We start from the raw sequence: 21,859 nt of genomic DNA, 5'->3' as shown, positions 1-21,859 counted from the left end.
GCTATAGGACAACAGCCTTTTTTAGGGGACATGCGACTGGTACTGCACCAAAAACAGTGGGAGCAGAATCTACCCCCTCGCCAACAACAAAGAGGGAGAGGGAGAGGACGCAGATGGCCCCAAAAAGACCAAAAAGGAGAGGAAAAAGGAGCAAAAAGCAACGAAGGAACAAAAGTGGGGACAGAAACGCGCAGCATGCGCAGGAAGATGAACCTATAGAGGACGAACTACAGGTGGTCAATCTATCCAAAAGGGCAATATCGACAACAGAAGAACAACTTCTGAAAAAGGGAATCAACTTCTGTCCAAAGAGAAAAATGAACTTAGCCCAAGTCCGGATAGATTTTTACCTTTACATCAGGAAAATAAAGCTAGCCAAATACTTCGCGGAAAAGCAGAAAACTGGAAGGACCAACAAAGTTCCCACACAGGAAAGGGACACAGCCTTATCAGTTAAAGACTCGGAAGCCTTGCTGACCCTGATAAACTTAAATGATGATGTGAATCATGACATCGCCCTGGAAGAAGCTTGCAAACAAACAGGTGCGGGACTGAGCGGGATGAAACCCAAATCCAAGTTTTATCCTCAATTGGCCCCTGGAAACAAAATTGATCTTTTTCAGGAGGCTGTAACCCAAGACTTATACAAACTCAAGAACACTAAATACAAAGACAATTTAACAGAATTGGAGAGGAAGGCGCTCGTGGAGCTCGCTGCAGACAATCAAATTGAAATAAAAATGGCCGATAAAGGCGGAAATGTGGTAATACTGGAGAAAACAGCATACATCACGGAAGCGCACCGTCAATTAAGAGACACAAAGTATTATGACAAATTGAGAAAAAACCCCACCATGGAAGTAAAGGAAATGGTGGATGCAAGACTGTTAGAGTGGTCAGAAAAGGGCTTAATTGACGAAGAAGAAAGAAAATATCTAACGGTGGCGCATCCAGTAACCGCAACCATATATTTCTTACCTAAACTGCACAAACACCCGAAAATGCCCCCGGGACGCCCTATCCTATCTGCTAAAGGCTCACTCCTGGAACCCATTGCCAACTATATCGATCACTTTCTAAATCCGTTTGTATTAGACCTGGATTCCTATATACAAGACACGAGTGATCTGCTCAGGAAACTTGAAAATACCCCATGGCAAGACACGTACAATCTGGTATCCATGGACGTCATCTCCCTTTATACCAACATAGGGAATGACATGGGCCTAACAGCGTGCAACTATTTCCTCAAAGAAAGAAAAATGGAATTTGCAAACCACAACCAAATGATCTTGGATATGATCCAGATTTGCCTGACCAGAAACATCTTCATGTTCGGGGATGAACTATATTCCCAAAACAGCGGGACGGCGATGGGATTTTCCTTCAGTCCCAGCTATGCCTGCTTAGCGATGGGATGGTGGGAGAAGGAAATCGCTTGGAGCAACAGCAATGAAACAGCACTGAACAAAGTAATAAGCTGGACTCGATATATAGATGATTTACTCATCATTTGGGATGGCAGCAAAGAAGAATTCCAGAGATACTTTGACATCATGAATAATAGCATACCAAACCTTAAATTTAGCTATGTTATCAGCAATGAGAGGATTGTATTTCTGGGCACAGAGATCTACATACGAGAGCACCAAATTCATACAACATTGCATCGTAAATGTACTGCCACCAACTCTACATTAGAAGCAACCAGCTTCCACCAGCAATCCCTGATTAGCAGTATCCCATATGGGGAATTTTTGAGAATCCGAAGGATTTGCAGCGAAAACGAAGAGTGGGAAAAACACAGCACTGCAACCTCGAAGAGATTCGAAAAACGCAAATACAACAATGGCATTGTGAAAAAATGCTGGGAAAGAACAGACCAAAAAAGCAGAGAGGAATGTCTCCAAAGAAAACCCAAAAAATTAACAGAGGAATCAGAACCAATACGCATGATAATGGACTATTCTAATGAGAGCAAAAGAATTGCAGACATCCTCAAACGCAATTGGAAAATACTTCAATTGGATGAAACTGTGAAAGACATGGTAGGATCACATCCAACGATCACCTACAGAAGGGCAAAGAACCTCAAGGATCACCTGATCCACAGCCACTTTAAGAAAACAAAAAAAGATGATTGGCTAAAAACAACGGGGTTCGTGAAGTGTTATGCCTGTAAGGTGTGTCAGATTGCCAAACCAACTAAACAAGTACAAATGTCAAACAAAAAGAATTGGGAGATAAAGGAATTGATTACGTGTAAAACAACACATGTTGTTTATGTCGTTGAGTGCCCATGCCCCATGAGGTATGTGGGCAGCACAGTGTGTGAACTGAAAAAACGTATACTTGAACACGTGCGTGCTACCACCCACAAAGACAAGGCTAATGCAATAGCCAAGCACATGGAACTGTATCATCGAAGTGACTGGAGCCAATTAAAATTCTTTGGTTTGGAAAGTGTCCCCAAGAAAGAAAGAGGGGGAGACAGAGAAAGGATCTTAAGACAAAAGGAATCCCGCCATATCCTAAACCTACGAACCTTAACGCCCTATGGGCTGAATCAATCTGAAGAGCTTTACATACATTTGTGAGAGTTTCGCTTTGATAAATTGTTTGGTGCCCAATATATACCCACACTTTCGTGACTGGTGATAATATGAGCAGAGAAAGAAAGCAATGATGAAAATGTAAAACTACCAATGGTCAAATTACTTAAGCGGGCGATAACACTATGATATGAACCGAGAATAAAGCATTATGGTGAATGCGTGGTACCTAGAAAGCATTACATTAAGTGAAAATACAAAATTATACCTGAATAATTAGTGATACCAATTGTACTGGTTCTAAAACATGATTCCCAAACATATAATGTCATCCCACTAGAGGGAAAATATCAGGAGTAGATATTGCAGCTGCTTATGTATGAATGGAGCTAAATTAGTTACCATACACAACACAAAATACTGTTAACTAATCCCACCAGAGGGATCCTAGTATCACCAGTATGTCACAATACTTTTAATCGCAATCAATGAGATGCAAAATGTGGTAAAAATTGGGCAAACATGGAGTAATGTTAACACTTTGGTAAAAAAACTACATGTCCCATAAAGCTTAGAGGCACTGACATACCCCTAACAGGAAGTGATGTATTGAATACAATGTACTGCAGTATATCTTGAAGGGGGAGTCTAGTGAGCGGTTGATCGTGAGCAAGGTATTTGAAATACCGAAATGCGTAGATCGGAACATCTGCCTGTGGAATGTAATGGAAAAATAAAAAACTGCAAAAGATAACCCGTGGAGTGCGACCCATTTGTTTCCTGTGAGGGAGCTGTGGAAAATATATATATATATATATATATATATATATATATATATATATATATATATATATATATATATATATATATATATATATATATATATATATATATATATATATATCTTAGATCAGGGCAGAGACATGGATCACATTTGGAGAATTTCACATTCACTTTTTTCTTCACTGCATTCTCCTTCCTCCTGACAAAAGCTAATTTCATGCTTGCAACGCATGTGAATAAGGGATAAAGGTTTAAAAATATGCACCTCATAAAACAAAAATCAACTTAGTGGCTTATTTAGTGTTTGGTGGACAAGATACTCTGTCACAAAAATGGTGGATGTCCCGACAGCTGTATTACAAGTTCAATATAGCCAATAGAATTTGTAATATAGTGAACAGGATATTAACCACATTTTAACAGAGTATCTAACCTGCCAAATTCATTATAAGGTCCTTGGTCTTTTACGCCTATTTTACCTCCATTCCGCAAATCCTGATATAAAGGGCAAACTATAGAAATCTAGGCATTTTTGATTTAGATTCTGTTTTTGACATACTTACGGGTTACATCTTTTCTTTTTCTCGTCACCATATGCTAGATTCTTGCATGCCTTAATGCAGATTTCTAAATTACTGGTTTTGAAGTTGAATTTGATTGACAGTTCTATTTCTCCAGTGACGACGGTGTTGTCAAAGTTTCCTCCATCGCTACATGTGCTGGAGATACTGCATTCACTGCCCTGAAAAGGGGGAGAAAACATAAAAAATCCAAACTTTGCATTATAAAACTAGAAAATCAAAATTCTAATATAATTTAAGAGCATTCTGTAAAAACATTTTTTCTACTCTTCATCAAGATGTTAACTTTATGTTAATACTGAACTGAAAGGACACCTATTACTTACTCCTTGAAAGATGCAAGTTGAGTACTCCACGCTCACCATGCTAATGAAATATGCATATTTCATACCTGAACGGTTAATTATACATAAAAATGTCATATTTGATAAGACTGTATTCTGCAGTTATCTCTTCCACACCAATAACAGCAACATTATTCTATATTCCATGTTATTCCATTGTTGCAGTTTATTTAGAGCCATGACACTATGATGAGTACCAGCGTGTGCTTCATAAATTCTTGATTAAATGATTGAGTGATACTGTAAATGTTGAATTTCATTTTTTCTGTTAACCACCTCACCCTCATTGAGCTACGTATTGTGATTTTTTTAATTGAAATGCTAGTGCTGTTTAAATAAAGAAATAATGAAAGAAAAAAAAGAAAGAAATACGGAGTATTTGATGTTGTAGCCTTTTAAATTCAGAAGACGAAGCCTCCAGTGTGGAAACATGAGAAATTACTTATTTGTACTGTTCAAAATTCATAAACATCACACTGAGAAATATCGAATCCAGTACTTCGATTCAAACAACTCTAAGAAATTCATGGTGTTACTCGAGCTTCTGGTCAGAAACTCGTGGCACACCCTGAAATCATTTCACTTGTCAACTATTGTTTAAAAGATTCCCTAAACACTTTATGGTCTCAAATTTCACTCAGGTTTCCACCCTAATAAAACACTTGAAAGTAATTTAAACCAGATGCAAAAGAACATTGATTGTGTTCTGGAGAAGAACCCAGAACTTCCCCCTCCCAAATTCCCTTGGATTATCTACAGTGATGCTTAGGTAACTCTGGGGGTCGGGGGGTATTGCCAAGTATAAAGAGGTGTACTCTGACTGTGTCTCAGGATTGAGGAATGGCCAGAGGATTCAGTAATTCTGCTCCCAATTCCCCTCATCTTGTTCTACTAGTTCTACTAGTTGTTCACAGTGGATACTGGCGTGTGACTAACTAATGCTCAGTCATGACAGCGGTAATGCTGACATGTGATAGGTTCTTCTTCAAGCCTGGCCGTCAGAGATGGTCCTTGCTGTTTGGTAGCAGTGCTGAGAATTGTGTCCCTTCTTTTGGTGCTTCATCTACCTGAACCTACAAAATTCTTCAGAGATATTAACAGTATCATCTTAAGGAGTTTAGTGGCCCCAGGCAAGTTATATTTTAAGGGCCCCTGTTTAGAACAATTTTAAAATTCTTTACCCATTTTCTGCTAATGCAAGCCCCATGATGTCAAAAAATATTGAATAATACTTTAAAGTTAGAGATCGAGAAAAAGATAGATGGGAGCAAGGAAGAACGTTAACTTTCTCGGGAACCCCTTGGAAGGTGGGGGACTAGGGCGATTGCCCACTTTGCCCATGCCTTAAAACATCTCTGGATATTAATAAAACCCTTATGAAATTGTTCTGCTCAGGTAATAGGCCAGGGTTTTCGTGGATGAACTTGAAATGTATTACATATCCATAGAGTGTTATTTCCATACCTTTCAACTGTAATGCACGTCTTTATTAAACTCTTTACATGTCAACCATCATCAGTGTGGTATTGCATTGGTGATCAAACCTTCTTCCATCATCAGTCACACTCGGTGCAGATAGGCCAATTCATTCACACTTCCTGCATTTGCTCATAAGCAATGTAATCGGAAGTCTGTGCTACAAAAGTGGCGTATTTTACCAAGCAAACCGTGCAAGATTTGATGAAAGGTAATAATATATCTGATGATAGTTTCATCAACTTTAATGCAGAACAACCTAGGGCTACTCTTGAGTATATACTAAAAATCCACACAATCAATGCAATGAGAATTCATTTTAGAACAATTGTGAGGAAACTAGGCACAGAGTGTACGTGACGAAAAGGAAAGTTGAAGTTTTTTTCAAAAATGATGTTCTTTCATTTATTATTAGATAAATATATCAAAAATATTTAGAGGATGTAAAAGCATATACATGTTATACATATAATATAATTGGGCAAAACTGCCTATAACTTTACATTAATTCATCATTAGCATCCTCAATCAAAAAACATACACACAAAGGGCAGGCTTGATAAAAATTGGCCAAAAACAATATGCACAATGCAAGTAATATCAACATTAGGCACTGATTGATATTGATGGTTGAGGCTAGTTGAAATGATTCTTCCAAGTTGATCAACTTTTTCATCTGGTTAACGGGAAAATAAAGATAAACATAGCTAAGAAAAACTGGAACTGGAAATAATCAATGAAATGTGGCCTCATTAAAATGAAATAGGGTATTTTTTCTGATGAACACCTGATTCTTTTCTCCTATCTACAATAAGAATTCAAAGTGAAAATTTAAGTTCTACACTACAGTGCAGAAGTCAGCAGAATTTTTTCTCAAGAGCAAGCAAATTAACCAAAACAAGTCAAATAAAGTGATCATATTCCCGAACAACTGAGTGGCAAGATTTCATGTTCTCTATTTCTGTAAAAACTAGGCCTAGGCAGAATAATTCATTCCGCCAGTGGAATGAATATCTTGTAACTTGGAATTACTTTTAAATTCCACCGTTCTGCCAACAAAATGTATCTACAGTAATTATTTGTTTCTTAGAGGGTGCAGTCCTTCTATATCTATAAATCATTGCAGATTAAAGTATATTCTGCAGTGCTTTTTAAACATAGAAGAACTGCTCCCTCTTGCAGCCTTGTTTTGAAACAAGCAACCACTGCAGGCACAACCTACAGGGCCCTAACAATCTCTGCAGAAACTACTGCAGAGTATGTAAGGGTGCAAAGGGGTGTGCACTGTAGTGATTTTTAAACAGGGCGGGAAGGGGGAGCAGTCCCTTTATGTTTAAAGACCACTGCAGGGATTTTAAAACATAGAGGGGCTGCTCACTCTTCCCGCCCTGTTTAAATCACTGCAGTGTCTAGTTGTCTACCCACCGAGAGGTATGCACAACAGAGTGATATGCAGTGGTTTTTAGAGTTTAGGAACCACTGCATACCACTCTGCAGTGGCACCCTTACATACTCTGCAGTAATCACTGTAGTGCATGTAAGGGCGCTGAGTAAGCATGGGCGGAAAATCCATTTCGCTCGCGGATTTTGCGGATTTTCGGTAAATTCGCAATCCGCGAGATCCGCGAATCTCCCGCAAAATCCGCAAATCCGCAAGCAGCGGATTTTATGGCTTGCTCGCACTGTTCGCGTGAGTTCGCGGCTTGCCAGTACAACTTCGCACCCCGCGAGTAAGTGCTAAATTGCAGAAATACGATCTTAGCAAAACTGAAACTACTTACCAGGTTCAAAAGTTCAGGCTCATCATTAGTAGCCATTTCCTGTAGTGCTTCCTGAGGGGCCCCTCCAGAGTTCAGTTGCCAGTTGCAACTATTATGTGACCCTGCTCTGAACCTCAGAATAGTTACACATATGCCACAAAGGTCCTGAATTACAGCTAAGGGAGACAAGCAGGAGCCAGGCTGGAAGTTAAAATCCATTAATCAGCCCCTAATTCATTATTGTCAGTTGGGGCAGGGCAGGTGTTGTAACTAATTTTGCAACAATGAAAGCACTTAGCAAGTGCAAAAGATCACTAATCAGGAAGCACTAAGGAAGCAGGTGCCAGCTAAAAAAATATTCTGTGACACATTAATCAGCCCCAAATTAATTCAGGTCACTTGAGGCAGGGAAGGTGTGCTTTGCTTTGCCGAAAATAATGTACACTGGACAACCAGAGGGTGTGGTGATGAAACAGAGGGTGGCATGGGTGGGCCAGAGGGTGGCATGAGTAGTCAGAGAGTGGCAGTGGTGACAGAGAGTGGCAGTGATGAAGAAGAGTGTCCCAAACAGGCTGGACACGTAGAAACAACAAGTTCGCAAAACTTGCGACCCGACAGGTAAGTTCGCAAATTGCGAAATTGTAAAAACCCTCGCAAACTGGCAGAAACACGCGCGAACACAAAAAAAAAAATCCGCAAATTCGCGGGAATTCGCGGATTTTGCGGATTGCGAGTTCGCAAATCCGCAAAATTCGCGAACGCGAGATTCGCAAAATTCGCCCATGCTTAGCGCTGAGTGGCATTCGGCTGCACTATTTTCCTAGCACAAATGCATCCTCACACCCATTCTTTGATGTGAGGGTGCCCACTCCGAACTGCCACGGAATTCCGTAAAATTCGAATGGAATTACGCCCATCCTTTGTAAGAACCCATACATCTCAACCAAAACCTTGGCTAATCTGAAGCCGCTCTATGTAGCGTATGCTTCAAGGTAATGTCAATTACACCACATGGAATTCATTTTTAAATGTTCAAAGTAAATGTCAACAACTTAGTCATTATAGTTCTATCCTTATCATGCCACATGGCACCCAGTTAAATAGAAAACAGCTAGCTTGCACTGATGAGTGCGGGAGATGTGATATCCAGGAATCATCTATCAAAAACATGCTCCTTCATTGCCCTGCCCTGAGAGGTTTCTGTCCCTAATGCATTCACTCAGACTTTACATATGGTTTTCTGTTAATTACATTAATGTAAGTATAATTAGTGTGTAGCCCCTAGGGCAATCCAGCAGTGCTAGAAGGGCTGGTATGACAGGTCAGCATGTGGCCTGTCTAGTATTTAGAACATTTAGACTAATTTCTAAATTCTTATGAACTGGTTTGAGTGAGAAGCAGCCGCGGTGCGTCCATTGGGGCGTAGGGGCGTAGCCCCACTAATCCTGGATGCACCGTCGTCAAGCACTGCACACTAAAAATATTTAAAGGCCTCATTGGTGGCAAAGAATGTAAGCGCAGCATAGCTAGTATGGCCGGGAATTCGGGACACACCCGAGGCAATCTGGAGTGCGCATGGGGGTGGGGCTGGGCTGCTGCAGCTTGAGTGACAGTCCACACTCAGCTGCAACAGTCTACGCATGTGAAATTTTGGGCTGTAACTTGCCCGAGCATGCGCGGTTCAGCCCTCTACTACCTTCCCCTTAGAGATGGACCAGGGGGGTGCTGCTTCTCACAGCAGCCCGCAGCCCTCGGGGTTTCAAAGGGCGAGTAGTGACTGTGCCCCCCCAGCCAATCCTGGCGCTGCATGCAGCGCAGGATTGGCTGGTCCTGGCGCACAGCCGCACTTAAACCAATCACTGTGTGACTTCATGTGAAGCCATGCAGTGATTGGCCATTTGGCGATGCGCGCGCCGCTGGCTGGCTGCTGTACTAGCAGTGTGTATAGCCAGGTCGGTATCGTTAGGACTTGTGTGCAGTGCAGTCCGACTCACCACGTGACTGTTCAGACACTCACTCTCCATTCCCTGGCAGAACTGGACAGTGTTTCGGAAGTACTAATAAGAGAAAGGTGTCTGACTCTGTGGCACTGGTAGGATAGCCTTCTTTTCAATTTCAACCACCCTATATTACTTTTCCTCTGTGCCTTTAAAATGCGCGGGAGGGACCGGTACAGTAGTGCGTGCCTTCATTTTTTCAAAGAGATTCTGGGTCTGGGATAGCGACTTAGCGAGTATCAGCACCACTACGTTTCCATTTCAAACAGCACTGCATTAAATGTGTTACAGGACAGTGAGGTAAAAATCACCACCAGACACCGTATCTGTACATCTCGTAGGGCCTCTGGAGGGGGAGGTTACCGTTATGCCACTTAATAAGACACGTGATGCAAATTTACCGTAGGCCTATTTAATCCGGTCAGGCAGAAGGTGTGTCCTCCAGTAGTAATGTGTAGTTGAGTTGAGGGCAAAACGTTATTGCAGTGTGCACACGTGTTGGGCTGTAGGTAGGCACGGAGATGAATTCTCCCTCTGATATCCGCCCACAGATGTCTTGCGGTATGCCCCGTGGAGAGTCTGGGCCCAGCTCACTGTCTCCTACAGTTGAGGCTTGGTCCGCATCCCTCAGGACTCCCCCGCGCCACCTTCACTTCCGTCCCTCTCCCACACATGTCTCCTTTCCCTGACTTCCAGGCACTTTCACTGTGCACGAGGAATAGGAAACTCAAACAGAAGTCACAGTCATGTTGTCCTTGCTGGTGCGGGGAATGAGATTTTGATACCTTTTCTGATCACTTTGATACCTATCTCATTCTTCTATTTGGATCGATTATTTTCTGTCATTGAGTAAAAGACAAACCCCGCATAGGTTAAATAAACCCCATTAACTGACGCAACTCTGAAGAACCACTTACGACTGATGAAGTTTTAAAAGTTTAATATAAAATCAGAATAAGTTGCATATACAATCCTCTCAGGATAAGATTCAACCAGTATACAGGAACTAGAAGGAACATAAATTCCCTAAAGAACCTCAGTCTACAAAAGAATACAATTAAAATCAATTCAAGAATCAACAGATTAAAAAGCATAGACACAAAGTGGTTCCGTTGCGTCATCTACAAAAAGAATAAACAAGTTAATTCTGTCCCTACTCTATACTAGGTGACATCCCTACTTCGCAAGTTCCTTACCTAAAAAGGTGTCAGCAGTTTGACTTCCAAAGAAGTTCAAACTCTCTTAGCCTCTAATGGTAACTTATATCGAGAAGCAGTACCCTCTCTGCCTACCCATCCGCTCTCTAAGGGTCCTCGGCCTACTGCTCTCTCGCGCTCTGTTCTTCTGTTCTGCGCTCCTAACCTCTCCTCCCCAGGGTGCTGTCCCTAAATACACAATCTCAGTATGGGTGGAACGCCCCTTGACGCCCACCACGTACACATTCACATGATGTCATTTCTAGCTCTTTCCATAGCTTCATCTCTTCGCGTCGTCCGTTAAGTTGACCTTGCTTCGTAGGCACCATCTTCATCTTCTTGCTGGTGACTTCATTGACATTCCAATTGACACTTTCAGAGCAAAGTCTATCACCTCAACAGACCTTTAGTCTTTACGACTGTATTCGTAACCTCATTTGGTCCTGTGAACGGTCATTTCTAAACAAGACCCAAATTCCAAGCGTCTCTTATCTCACTTAGGCCATAAACTTCGTTCAACATTGTCACCTTAAATCTAGCAAGACCTTTGACTCTTGTCTCGCACATTCAGATCAAGGCTATCCCCTGTTCCTGTGAGCCCACTAAATTACATACAGCGGACTACACTCCTGCGAACTCTTGGTCAGTTAGGTTAAAATCACACATGACCAAACCTTTCTAACATTCCTACAAACTCTTCTACACAGTATAACCTTTAACACACATTTATATATAATCAAATTTAGCAAATTGGTGATTATACGCGAATGCATTTTACATATAACACAACATTTATTCTCGTGCTTACATAGTGCTATATATACTCTGCACATTTCTTCGCTTTACGTTTCGTCTTCTTTCTCCGTTTAATAATTACACACATATATTCAGTTTTGCACGTTCTACTGTCCTTAAGCATTTCTATACATTTCTATATTAGTCCACTATGTATACGGGCCTTTCTAATTCTAATACTTTATAGAGCAGATACAGATACATTTCCTATTACATTGGTTACATCGGCTAATTTTACGCTACAAGTGTTAACTTCACGTTATAGATTCCACGTTTGCGTTATATGCTTGTGAATATGGTACATATATACTTTTTATTCAAATTGCGCTCTCTCAGTTCCCCCCTTTGATGACCTCTAGGAGTCATCACTAAATGCAATTTGGATAACACCTTACACAGAACTAGTTACAAGATTCCCTCTTTTTATCGTTTCGAGAGCTCTTAAACTTTTGTACTGTTGATCTTGTAAAGCAGCTAATCTCCTTTCTTGCTCTCTCATGGATCTTTGTAACCGGTTCGACCTATACCATTTATACAATTTCACTAACCCTAACAATGTGATTATGCAAATCAATACTATTAATACAGGTTTTAATATGTACCACACAATGCTTTTACCAAGGTTGGCAAACCAACTTCCAACCTTTCCTACTCCATGACCTACTTTTTCCCAAACATTTACTTTTGTTAAATCTTCGATTTCTTTATGTATCTCTGTAATGTTTTGTATGACTTTCTCAAGTGGTTTTGAATTATCTGGTATGTAAGTACAACATTCTTGGACCTTCAAAGCCTTGCAGACTCCGCCCTCTTTTGCTAGCAGTACATCTAAAGCAAGACGGTTCTGAAGAACCATTGCTCTAATCGACTGCATCTCTCCTTCTACTAGCATCAATGACCTTGCAGTACTTGCAGATAATCTATCTACAACTGTAGCTAGTCTCCTGATCTTAACATCGTTAAGTATTAAACCTAACAGAGGAAACATCGCTCCAAATATGTCTCCAACTACTTCAGCATCTCCTATTTCCCTTTTCGTTCTTGTCGAAGCCTTTCCTTCTATGATCGCTAAATCCTTTGCATGATATATTTTGGGGAAGACAATTGCCAAGTAACACGAACCATACCAATTGTCAGGCAGTTTTACATAGGCATTTCTTCCACATACAAAATATACATTAGGAATCGCTTGCATCCCTTTCATGAAATCTTTCGTATAGTACTCTAACCTAAAAGCATGTTCGCAATTTACTTCACCTACAAATACACTCTCATAATACGTCTTGCTTCGAGTTAAACATAACTTTCCTTTCTGCGTTCTATCCAAAGCTATTGGACCATTGCTACCCTTCTTCTTGTGTGCTTTTTCTTCTTCGGTCCAATCTGTTTTCCATTGTCCTGACATTTTTAGAATCTTCTGCCTTCTGTATCGGTCATCTACTTGTCCTATGAACTTTTTCTCAACTTCTGACACTTTGCAAGTCAGATTATTTCTGCGTGCATATGAAGTATCTAATGTATCCCAAGGAAGAAAGAACTTTGTTAATCTGTCTTCCTTTTTATAATAGTCCCACTTATTCATTTGTTTATAATTAGGGACTTCAGGCAGTACCGAATCATAATTTGAAAAGTAGTACTCGAACCCTTCTCTACCATAAAATATACTGAGCAATAAACTACATGTTATCCCATAAGTCAGTGGGAGATGATGATATCTGATGCCTTCATCTACGGAAGCCGGCAATTGCATACATACATAACATTCTTTGGCCTCCATGGCATCAATATACTCATACAATAACTTGGCATATGCATTTGACCTAAAATTCCCCTGTGACTCGTCTACGTGTAACCTACGAGCTTCATTTGCCAGTAACGTATTTTCACGGATGACATTGCTCTCCTCCTTCTTCCCAACAAGAGCAGGTTTCAAAGTCGTTACAGGCTTTACATCTGTTGTCTCCTTTACGCTTGTATGTCCTACCATGTATGATGTGGTAACTACTGTAATAATAAGAAAAATTACTACTGCTATTAGTGTACCTATTATGCATTTGGCTTTTCGGTTTGGGTTGCCATTCTCCATGTTATCAAAACAGCGTAGCTCTTCCCTTTACGAAGAAAAGTTTTCTTTTCAAGTCTTTGTCTTGCTTTATTTGCTTTCTCAGTCTGTAAAGTGCTCTTTAGCAACAAAAAGTCTCTTTTCACAACAATGTCTTTTTCTCTTCAGCAATAGACAACCCTAACCCTTCTCCGTCCTCTAAATGTAATCCCTAATTTTATTCTTCTTTCCACTCGGCGCTAGGTTATCTTCTTCTTTATAGCTTAAATACAAAAGTCTTTATGCATCTATAATGATTCTCGTACCTGCAGCTCTAATAACATGTTCCAATAATTCTAAACGAATGACTTTTTCTTCTTGTTCTGGTATTTGATGACCAAAAGTCGGAAACTCTAATCGATTTAGTACTAGATCTCGGATCCGACTCAAGTAAGGGGGTATGGGAAGTGTGAAAGTCAGTAACCCCTCAGTCTCGAGTCCAGGCGTCAACATCCATATCTCCACTGCCACAAATGGATCGAGATTGATCACTTTCACTTCTTTCACTCTCCCAGATTTCTGTCCCCAAGACATCTGCTAGATAAGTCCACTCTGGGGTGGCGTACCTTCTGCAGGGCACACGTACCCTTCTTGATCTTCTTGGACTCTCAGAGCCTGAATCCGTAGTTTCTTCTTCTTGATCCGACCCTTCAGAAATCGGGACAAGGGTTCTCTCTTGATTTGCCTTTAAGCTTGGCCTTCTCCTTCTCTCTGGCCAACTAGCTTCGTCACTCCTTGTCCTCCTACTCCTTGTCCTTGGACTTGTTTCTTGATCACTCACAGCTTGTTCGGTATCTGATTCGAACACCCAGGTACTCTCTTCTTCTGAGACGACTTCGGTCTCACTGGTGTCCTGACCGTCGTCAGCCTGCTCCGACACAGGCTCAGCCTCTTCGATCACCTCTACAGCTTGGCTTTCCCCCTCTGTGGCTTCTCCGCTTTCTGCTGGATTCTCATCCGAGAGAGGAGCTGTTTCTTCCAGAGGTGTTGGCACTCTTCGGGTGTGTGAGGCGTGTATCCAGTTGGGCAAGCCTCCACACTTTACTGCAGTGTTCGTAACTAGTATGACTTGGAACGGTCCTCGCCAGCGCACGTCTAGACAATTTTTCCTGACATGCTTCTTCACCAGGACCCAGTCCCCCGGACACAAGTCATGGCACAAGTCTTGTGCTGATGGAACCTCTGCAGCCTGGACCTGGAGGGACACAGAATGAATGGCATCAGATAGTCCCTTGCAGTAGTCCAAGATCAAATCGTCTGTGATGTTTAACAACGCTGCAGTCGGAACCGATGGCAATCTCATAGCTCTTCCCATTAGCACCTCGTGTGGAGAGAGACCTGTTCTTCTATCTGGTGTGCTACGTATGCTCATAAGAACCAATGGAAGTGCATCAGGCCAACTCAGAGATGTCGATGAACAAACTTTGGCAAGTCTGGATTTTATCGTACTGTTAATTTGCTCTACGATCCCTGAAGCTTCTGGTCGATAACTGCAATGGAGCTTCTGATCGCTACTCAAAGCTGAACATAGCATCTTCACTATTTCGCTGTTGAAATGAGTTCCTCTGTCCGATTCCAAAGAGGATGGCACCCCGAACCTCGGTATCAACTCTCTAAGCAACAATTTTGCTACTGTAAGTGTATCGCACCTACGTGTCGGGTAAGCTTCAACCCATCTAGAAAATATACAGACAATCACTAAGACATATCTGAGTCGATTGCACTTGGGCATTTCAATAAAATCCAGCTGTATTCTATTGAAAGGCCCCCCAGACCTCCCTATGTGACTCAAAGTAACTGGTGTTCTCTTTCCTACGTTTAGTTGCTGACAGATCGCACAACGCTGACATACTGCTTCTGCCGCTACTCTAAACTTCGGATTAAACCACGTTTGTCTGAATACTCTCACCATAGCATCTCTACCTATGTGTGCTGATCCATGCAATTTCCTTGCCATTGGACTAACAAGTTCGTTTGGTAAAACTGCTCTCCCATCTGCAGAAATCCAAAAATTCATTTCACTTTTAGTACATCCAGCTGTTTCCCAGCCCTTTTTCTCATCATCTGGTGCATTTTCCTGAACACACTTTAACTCGTCCCACGTATCTACAGTGTCTAACAACATAGTCAACTCAGTTCTTTCCTGTATTCCCCCCACTTCTACATTGGTGTGAGAATAACCTTGTTCTGCACAATAACGTGCAACTTCGTCTGCGTATCTGTTGCCTTGCGACACAAAGTCAGTATTCTTCGTGTGCGCGGCGCATTTGACAACCGCTATGGCTGTCGGACCTTGTAATGCCTCTAACAATAATTTCACGAATTCTCCATTCCTAATAGGAGAACCCGAGGAGGTCATGTAACCTCTTTGAGACCATAACTGCCCGTAATCGTGAACTACCCCGAAACCATACTGGCTATCGGTGTATATGGTGACTCGAATTTTGTTACCTGCTAAACAGGCACGGGTCAAAGCAATAATTTCAGCTACCTGAGCGGAATGTACTCCTTCCAGGCAAGCGGCTTCCACAACTCTGGTAATTGTACAAACTGCATAAGCTGCTCTCAGCTGACCGATATCGTCTCTTACGCATGAACCATCAACAAAGAATATTTCATCAGGGTCAGTCAATGGCTCATCTACGATATCTGGTCTCGGTTTGGTGCATAGTTCAGTCACATCAAGGCAGTCATGATCTGTACAAATTTCATCATCAATCTCATTTGGAAGTGGCATCAAAGTAGCAGGATTCAAGACGGAGCATCTCTTTAGGGTCACATTCTCAGCAGCCAATATGACTTGCTCGTAGCGTGTGAGCCTGCTATTCGTCAGATGCTGAGTCTTAGTCCTGGTCATTAACAATTCCACAGAATGCGGTACGCACACCACTAACTGATGTCCCATGACCACATTTTCACATCTTTCAAAGCTGACACCCGTTGCAGCTACGGATTTGAGACATCCGGGCAACGCTGCGGCTACCGGATCTAATGTAGCCGAAAAGTAAGCAACTGGCCTACGCGCATTGCCGTGTATCTGGGCCAAAACTGCTAAAGCACAACCTTCTCTTTCGCAGCAGTAAAGCAAGAATGGCTTTTCGTAATCAGGCATTCTTAAAGCCGGGGCACGACACAAGTCCTCCCTCAGCTGCAAAAATGCCATCAAACAATCTTTGTCCCATGGTACCGGATCACTTACTCCTTTGTGCCTCAGTTGTAGTAAAGGTTTTGCCTTCAGTGAAAAGTTGGCTATCCACTGCCGACAATAACCGACCATGCCTAGAAACATCCTGACTTCTCTCTGTGTTTTAGGCGCGTTCATTTTCATGATCGCCTCTATTCTGTCTGGAGACACCTTCCGTTTTCCCTTTTCAATTCTGTGGCCCAAGTATTGCACTTCGGTGAGACAATACTGCAATTTACTTGGAGACACCTTGTGTCCGTTCTCGGCCAAGTGATTTAGTAAGGTGATGGTGTCTACCTTACAAGCTTCCTCAGTTTCTGACGCCACTAGGAGGTCGTCTATGTACTGGACTAGAACCGAGTTCTTGGGCAATACTAGACTTTCAAGATTTTTCTTCAGCAGCTGGTTGAAAATCGATGGGCTTTCTGTATACCCCTGGGGAATACGACACCATGTTAAAACGCGATTTTCCAGCTTAAAAGCGAAAAGATACTGGCTCTCCTCATCTAAAGGAATCGAAAAGAAAGCCTGGCACAAGTCTATCACTGTGAACCATTCAGCTTGGAACGGTATCTGAAACAATATTACTGATGGATTCGGTACCACTGGACAACATGAAACAACGATATTATTAATCTTTCGAAGGTCCTGCACTATTCTGTATTTGCCACTAGGCTTCTGCAAACCCATGATCGGGGAGTTACATGGACTTCCCACGATCTCCTTCAGTATTCCCTGTTTAATCATGGATTCGATCACAGGCTTTATTCCTGCAATTGTCTCCGGTGTCAACTTATATTGGGGTGTTCTTGGATACTCAGCATTGGGTTTTACCATGATCTTTACCGGTTCTACCCCTTTTATCAGTCCTATTTCTTCTCCGGTAAAATCCCACACTTCAGCTGACACTGTCTCCTTCAAGTCTTGTGGAAGCTCCTCCACCGTTAGGGTAGGATATAGTTCCACGCATTCCTGCGAGTTTACAACCTTAAAATCAGCATCATCATCGTTAGTCTGCACTTCTACTCCTTCAGGCGTGCAATATATGGTGCAATTTAGTTTACACAACAGATCTCTTCCTAACAGACACACAGGGCTAGAATCACAAATCACAAACTGATGTTCATCACTGTAATTTCCTATCTTCACTGACACTGGTTCTGTCAGAGGGTTTGTCATTCTCCTATTTGCGACTCCTACCACCTGAATCGTCTCTCCCGACATTGGCAAACCTGGGACTACCGCCGATCTCAAAGTGGATCGAGTGGCCCCCGTGTCTACCAAAAAGGTCGTAGGACGTCCAGCCACCTCAGCTTCTACGTATGGTCCTCTCTGGTCTATCTCCAGGGCTGCTCCTAGAGTACAGTCTTCTTCCCTATTCACTCGTTGCCCCGTAAGAGGATCAACGTAGTAGCATTCTTCTCCTCCTACGAACAGTGGCAGTTGTCTATAGGTTTTTCCTCCATTTGCAATGCGAGGCGGTTGAGGGAACGGTGCTCGAGGAGTCTGAGTCCCCCCTTTGATAAACTTTTCCTTCGGGACTGCTGCTCCCTTAACCATGCTGGTTTGAACCTCATCCTCCTCCTGTTCTATTTCCCCCGTCTCGACATTATAGGGACACTCGCGTCTCCAATGTCCTACCTCGTTACACTGATGGCACCTCGTTGTCTTTTTCAGTGTCGCGATATCTACCCTCGGTCTCGGTCTTTCTTCCTCATCTCTGCTTTGATTATTCTGTTTCTTTACTGGTGTTCCTGTTCCCTGTTGCCGCTGTCCACCCTTTCCAGCTGATTGCATCTGCACCAACATCAGCTTTTCCTTAAGTTTCTTTGCTTTTGAGTCTATTTCATCGCTACAGTACCTTGCATACCTCAGAATCTCATCTAAAGGTTTGTTCTGCCAACAAATCAAATGCTGTTGAATCATCAGGCTTATGTCTGGCCTCAATCCTAGGACAAACTTCGACACAAACTGTCCTATGTCTTTGGGGTCCATCACATCCAACCCACTGTACTGTTTGAATGCTTTCAGCAATCTCTCATAGAACTCGTGAACGGTCTCTTTAGGTTCCTGAGTTGTTCGATCTATCTTAACCCAGTCTATGTCCTGCACCGGTACTTTCTCTTTTAACCATGCAATTACCCTCTCGTACTTTTCCATTACTCTCTCTGATGGACCGTTTGTCTGGGCATCCCTCGGGGGTTCACAAGCGGGCCATTCAATACTAAGTTTGCATGCCGTCCACAAATCTCCGGGTACTACGATATCAAACAGAGTGTTCAAATCGATCCACAGTACCTTAGAGATCTTCACGAACCTCTCTACCTGCTTATACCACTCGACGGGGTTCTCCCTGAGCTTTGGAAAGGAATTGGTAAATGCCGCTAAATCCCCCCTACTCCAGGGCACATGCACGTAGCTTCCGTTCGCGATTTCTCGCACAGAAAAAGCTTCCATTCGCATTAGCTCTCCATCTTGGGACCTCGCAAGTGTACTCCTTCTGACGGATCCCCTCTTAGACCATCTTTCCTCCCATTTATCCAAATCCCTCCATACTCTGATACTCAGGATCAATTCCTTTATGTGTACTTTCAGCCCAATCGTCCTACGATCATCCAGATCTTGATCCGTGCAATTTAGCCTATGGTTACCCTGTAACGCTTTAGTTCGTGACATGTCTATCATATACCTGTCCGCCAACTCAGATAATTTTTCATGAACTGACCTCGCTTTTCGAGTAACGTCCTTAGACATAAACAGTATTTCATCATGATCATACAGCTCTATCCTTTCCATTGGCAATGTGCCGTCTATTATTTCATCCAAGTCTGATTTTAAACTCATTACATCGAGCCGTTTTGCCTTTATCTCAGCTTTCAGTACCTCAGTCCTAGGTGGTTCGCTTACATCCCTCTCACCCCCACTACGAGCCCTACGTATCGGTGCAGGTGAGTTATGAGGCGTCCTTCTTGTTTCTCTTTGTTCCCACCTCTCTAGATCCCAAGCTCTCCCATCCTCCCTTGGGGTATGGTGGAACATTGATCTATTCCCCATTACTACATTCTGTCTTTTCGGCTCGGTCTCTCTAGATGCGAGATAGGATCTTCCGTTCTGTTCCACATCACTGCAACTTCCTTGCTGTCTGGTGTCACTTAATAAATGGAAAGGTCCTTCACGGTCCTCCATGTTCCCGCGATCCCGTCCGTGATCACTGGATGTATGGCGAGACCTTTCGCGACTCTCTATATTCTCGTGACTCCAATGTCGCACGTTTTCTCCCGGGGCATGGTGAGTGCACCTGAAGCTATCTCGGTACTCCTGCGTCTTTCATTCTCCCTCACTAAGAATGAGGCGAGGCACTCCCCCACACCCTGCACTCCTGTCGTCGCACATTTGTCTACTGCCGCTAGTGGTATGGCAAGTATCTCCCTTGCTTCCTTGACTCCCTCTCTCCCACTCAGGGCTGCTTTCGTCAGCTCCGCAGTGAGAGAGGATCCTGTTATCCTGATCTCTCCATTCTGCTTCTGTTTCTAACTTTTTATTCTGAGTCTCTTCGGCAGCATCCCATTCTCTCAAGTACTCCCTTAATTCCTTAAAGGATTTCGGTTTCGGTCCCCTCAAATCCATCTGTCCTCTCTCCCTCTGTTCTATCCAGGGACCCGTTGCTGAATCCAATGGGGTACTCCGACTCCTTGGTCCTAGCAACTGCCTTTGGGAATTGATCGTATTATTCCTACTCTCCATCTCTGCCCTTTCCCTGTCCCATCGTGCCTGTTCCTCCTGCTGGACTCCCTCTGGGTTGTAGATTGACACTATAGGACCTATGGTAACGGGTACTTGTAGAGCATCTGGCAATTGATACGACCTTGCATGCTGCGTTTCTGGCACCTTCTGGACCACGAATCTTCCTACTACTCTCTGTACGGGACTAGATTGAGGTACTTCCTCACCTTTCTTGGGATCCCACTCTGTTACTGGGAGCGGTTTATATTCCCCCCATCTAGCTCCGTCCCCTTGCTGTAGTTCGGGACTTTCGGCTTCTCTGTTGTACGGAGGTGGTCTATCTAATAGTAGCCTATCTATCAGATCCTCATCTGGCTCGCTATCCTCATCTTCCTCTAGGGGTTTCTTTTCTCCCGTAGTCTCTAGCATTGTGAACAGTTTGTCTGCTTCTATCTTTTGCACCCTCCACTTTTTAGCTTCATCATCCCATTTAGCATCCTGCACTGCTTTTACCGATCGTCTCACTCTTTCTTGGCGCCTATTCAAGCTCTTTTCGTGTGCCGCTCTAAACCATGCACTAAGGGCTTCGAATTGTGTTGGCCTCGGTAGAGGTCTCGTTGCAAGCATTACTGCTTTCAGTTGGTTTAATACTTCTAGCTTAAACGTCCCGTATCTCGGGAACGTCAGTTCCTTATTCCCTTCTGTTAGCTTATTCCACTCAGAGATCCATAGTATTGAGTGTAAGCCTACATTCACTGCCATATGGTAAGCTGGTGTGCCCTCTGGTGGAGCTTCTTCTCCTGCATACAAGTTTCCTCTATCTCTCCTAAAGATCGCCCTTAAACGTTTAAAACACTTCATTTTCAAGAATCTACGATTTTCCTTAATTCTCTTCCTTGTTTACGTCCTGATGACAAACCACCCAATCCCTACGCGGCTCTCGCTAATCGGCCTATCCCAGCGCGGTTCTACACTGACCGACCAATCTCAGCGCGGCTCTACGCTGACGTCACTCGTCCCCTCTGCAGCAGTTCCCCTCCTTTCTCAACTCGTTTCACGGTCTTGCATGCGTTTTCATTCATACGCCGAAAAATGACTACTTCCGTCCAAGCGATCACTTTTCTTGACTGTACGTCCACAGTCTAACTGTAATTGTCACCTCAACTGACGAGACGTCTTTCCTCTCACGGTCAGACGCTCGCCTTAACTGATAGGTTACTTACACACAGTAAACGTCCGACCAGCGTCCGTTACTCATACACTCACTCTGTCACTCCCCCTATCATCGGTCCTGCGGTCGATCAATGGTACCTCATGACCCCCTTTACAATGGTAGACAATTACTCTGGGTGTTCGATACACCCGAA

At 42.9% G+C, this 21,859-nt stretch overlaps 1 protein-coding gene across 1 annotated transcript in view; it reads right to left on the bottom strand.

The window, feature by feature from the left end:
• Positions 1-21,859, bottom strand: part of SYTL3 (synaptotagmin like 3) — a 653,935-nt gene that overhangs the window by 177,707 nt on the left and 454,369 nt on the right. The window contains exon 10 of the mRNA XM_086927324.1: positions 3,899-4,077. Within this exon, the coding sequence (XP_086783450.1) occupies positions 3,899-4,077 (179 nt within the window). The remainder of the gene's footprint in view (positions 1-3,898; positions 4,078-21,859) is intronic.

This window comes from Lissotriton vulgaris, chromosome 6 (genome assembly GCF_964263255.1).
Source record: "Lissotriton vulgaris chromosome 6, aLisVul1.2, whole genome shotgun sequence".
Lineage (NCBI taxonomy): Eukaryota > Metazoa > Chordata > Amphibia > Caudata > Salamandridae > Lissotriton > Lissotriton vulgaris.
This window is presented reverse-complemented; position numbering and strand designations above follow the sequence as displayed.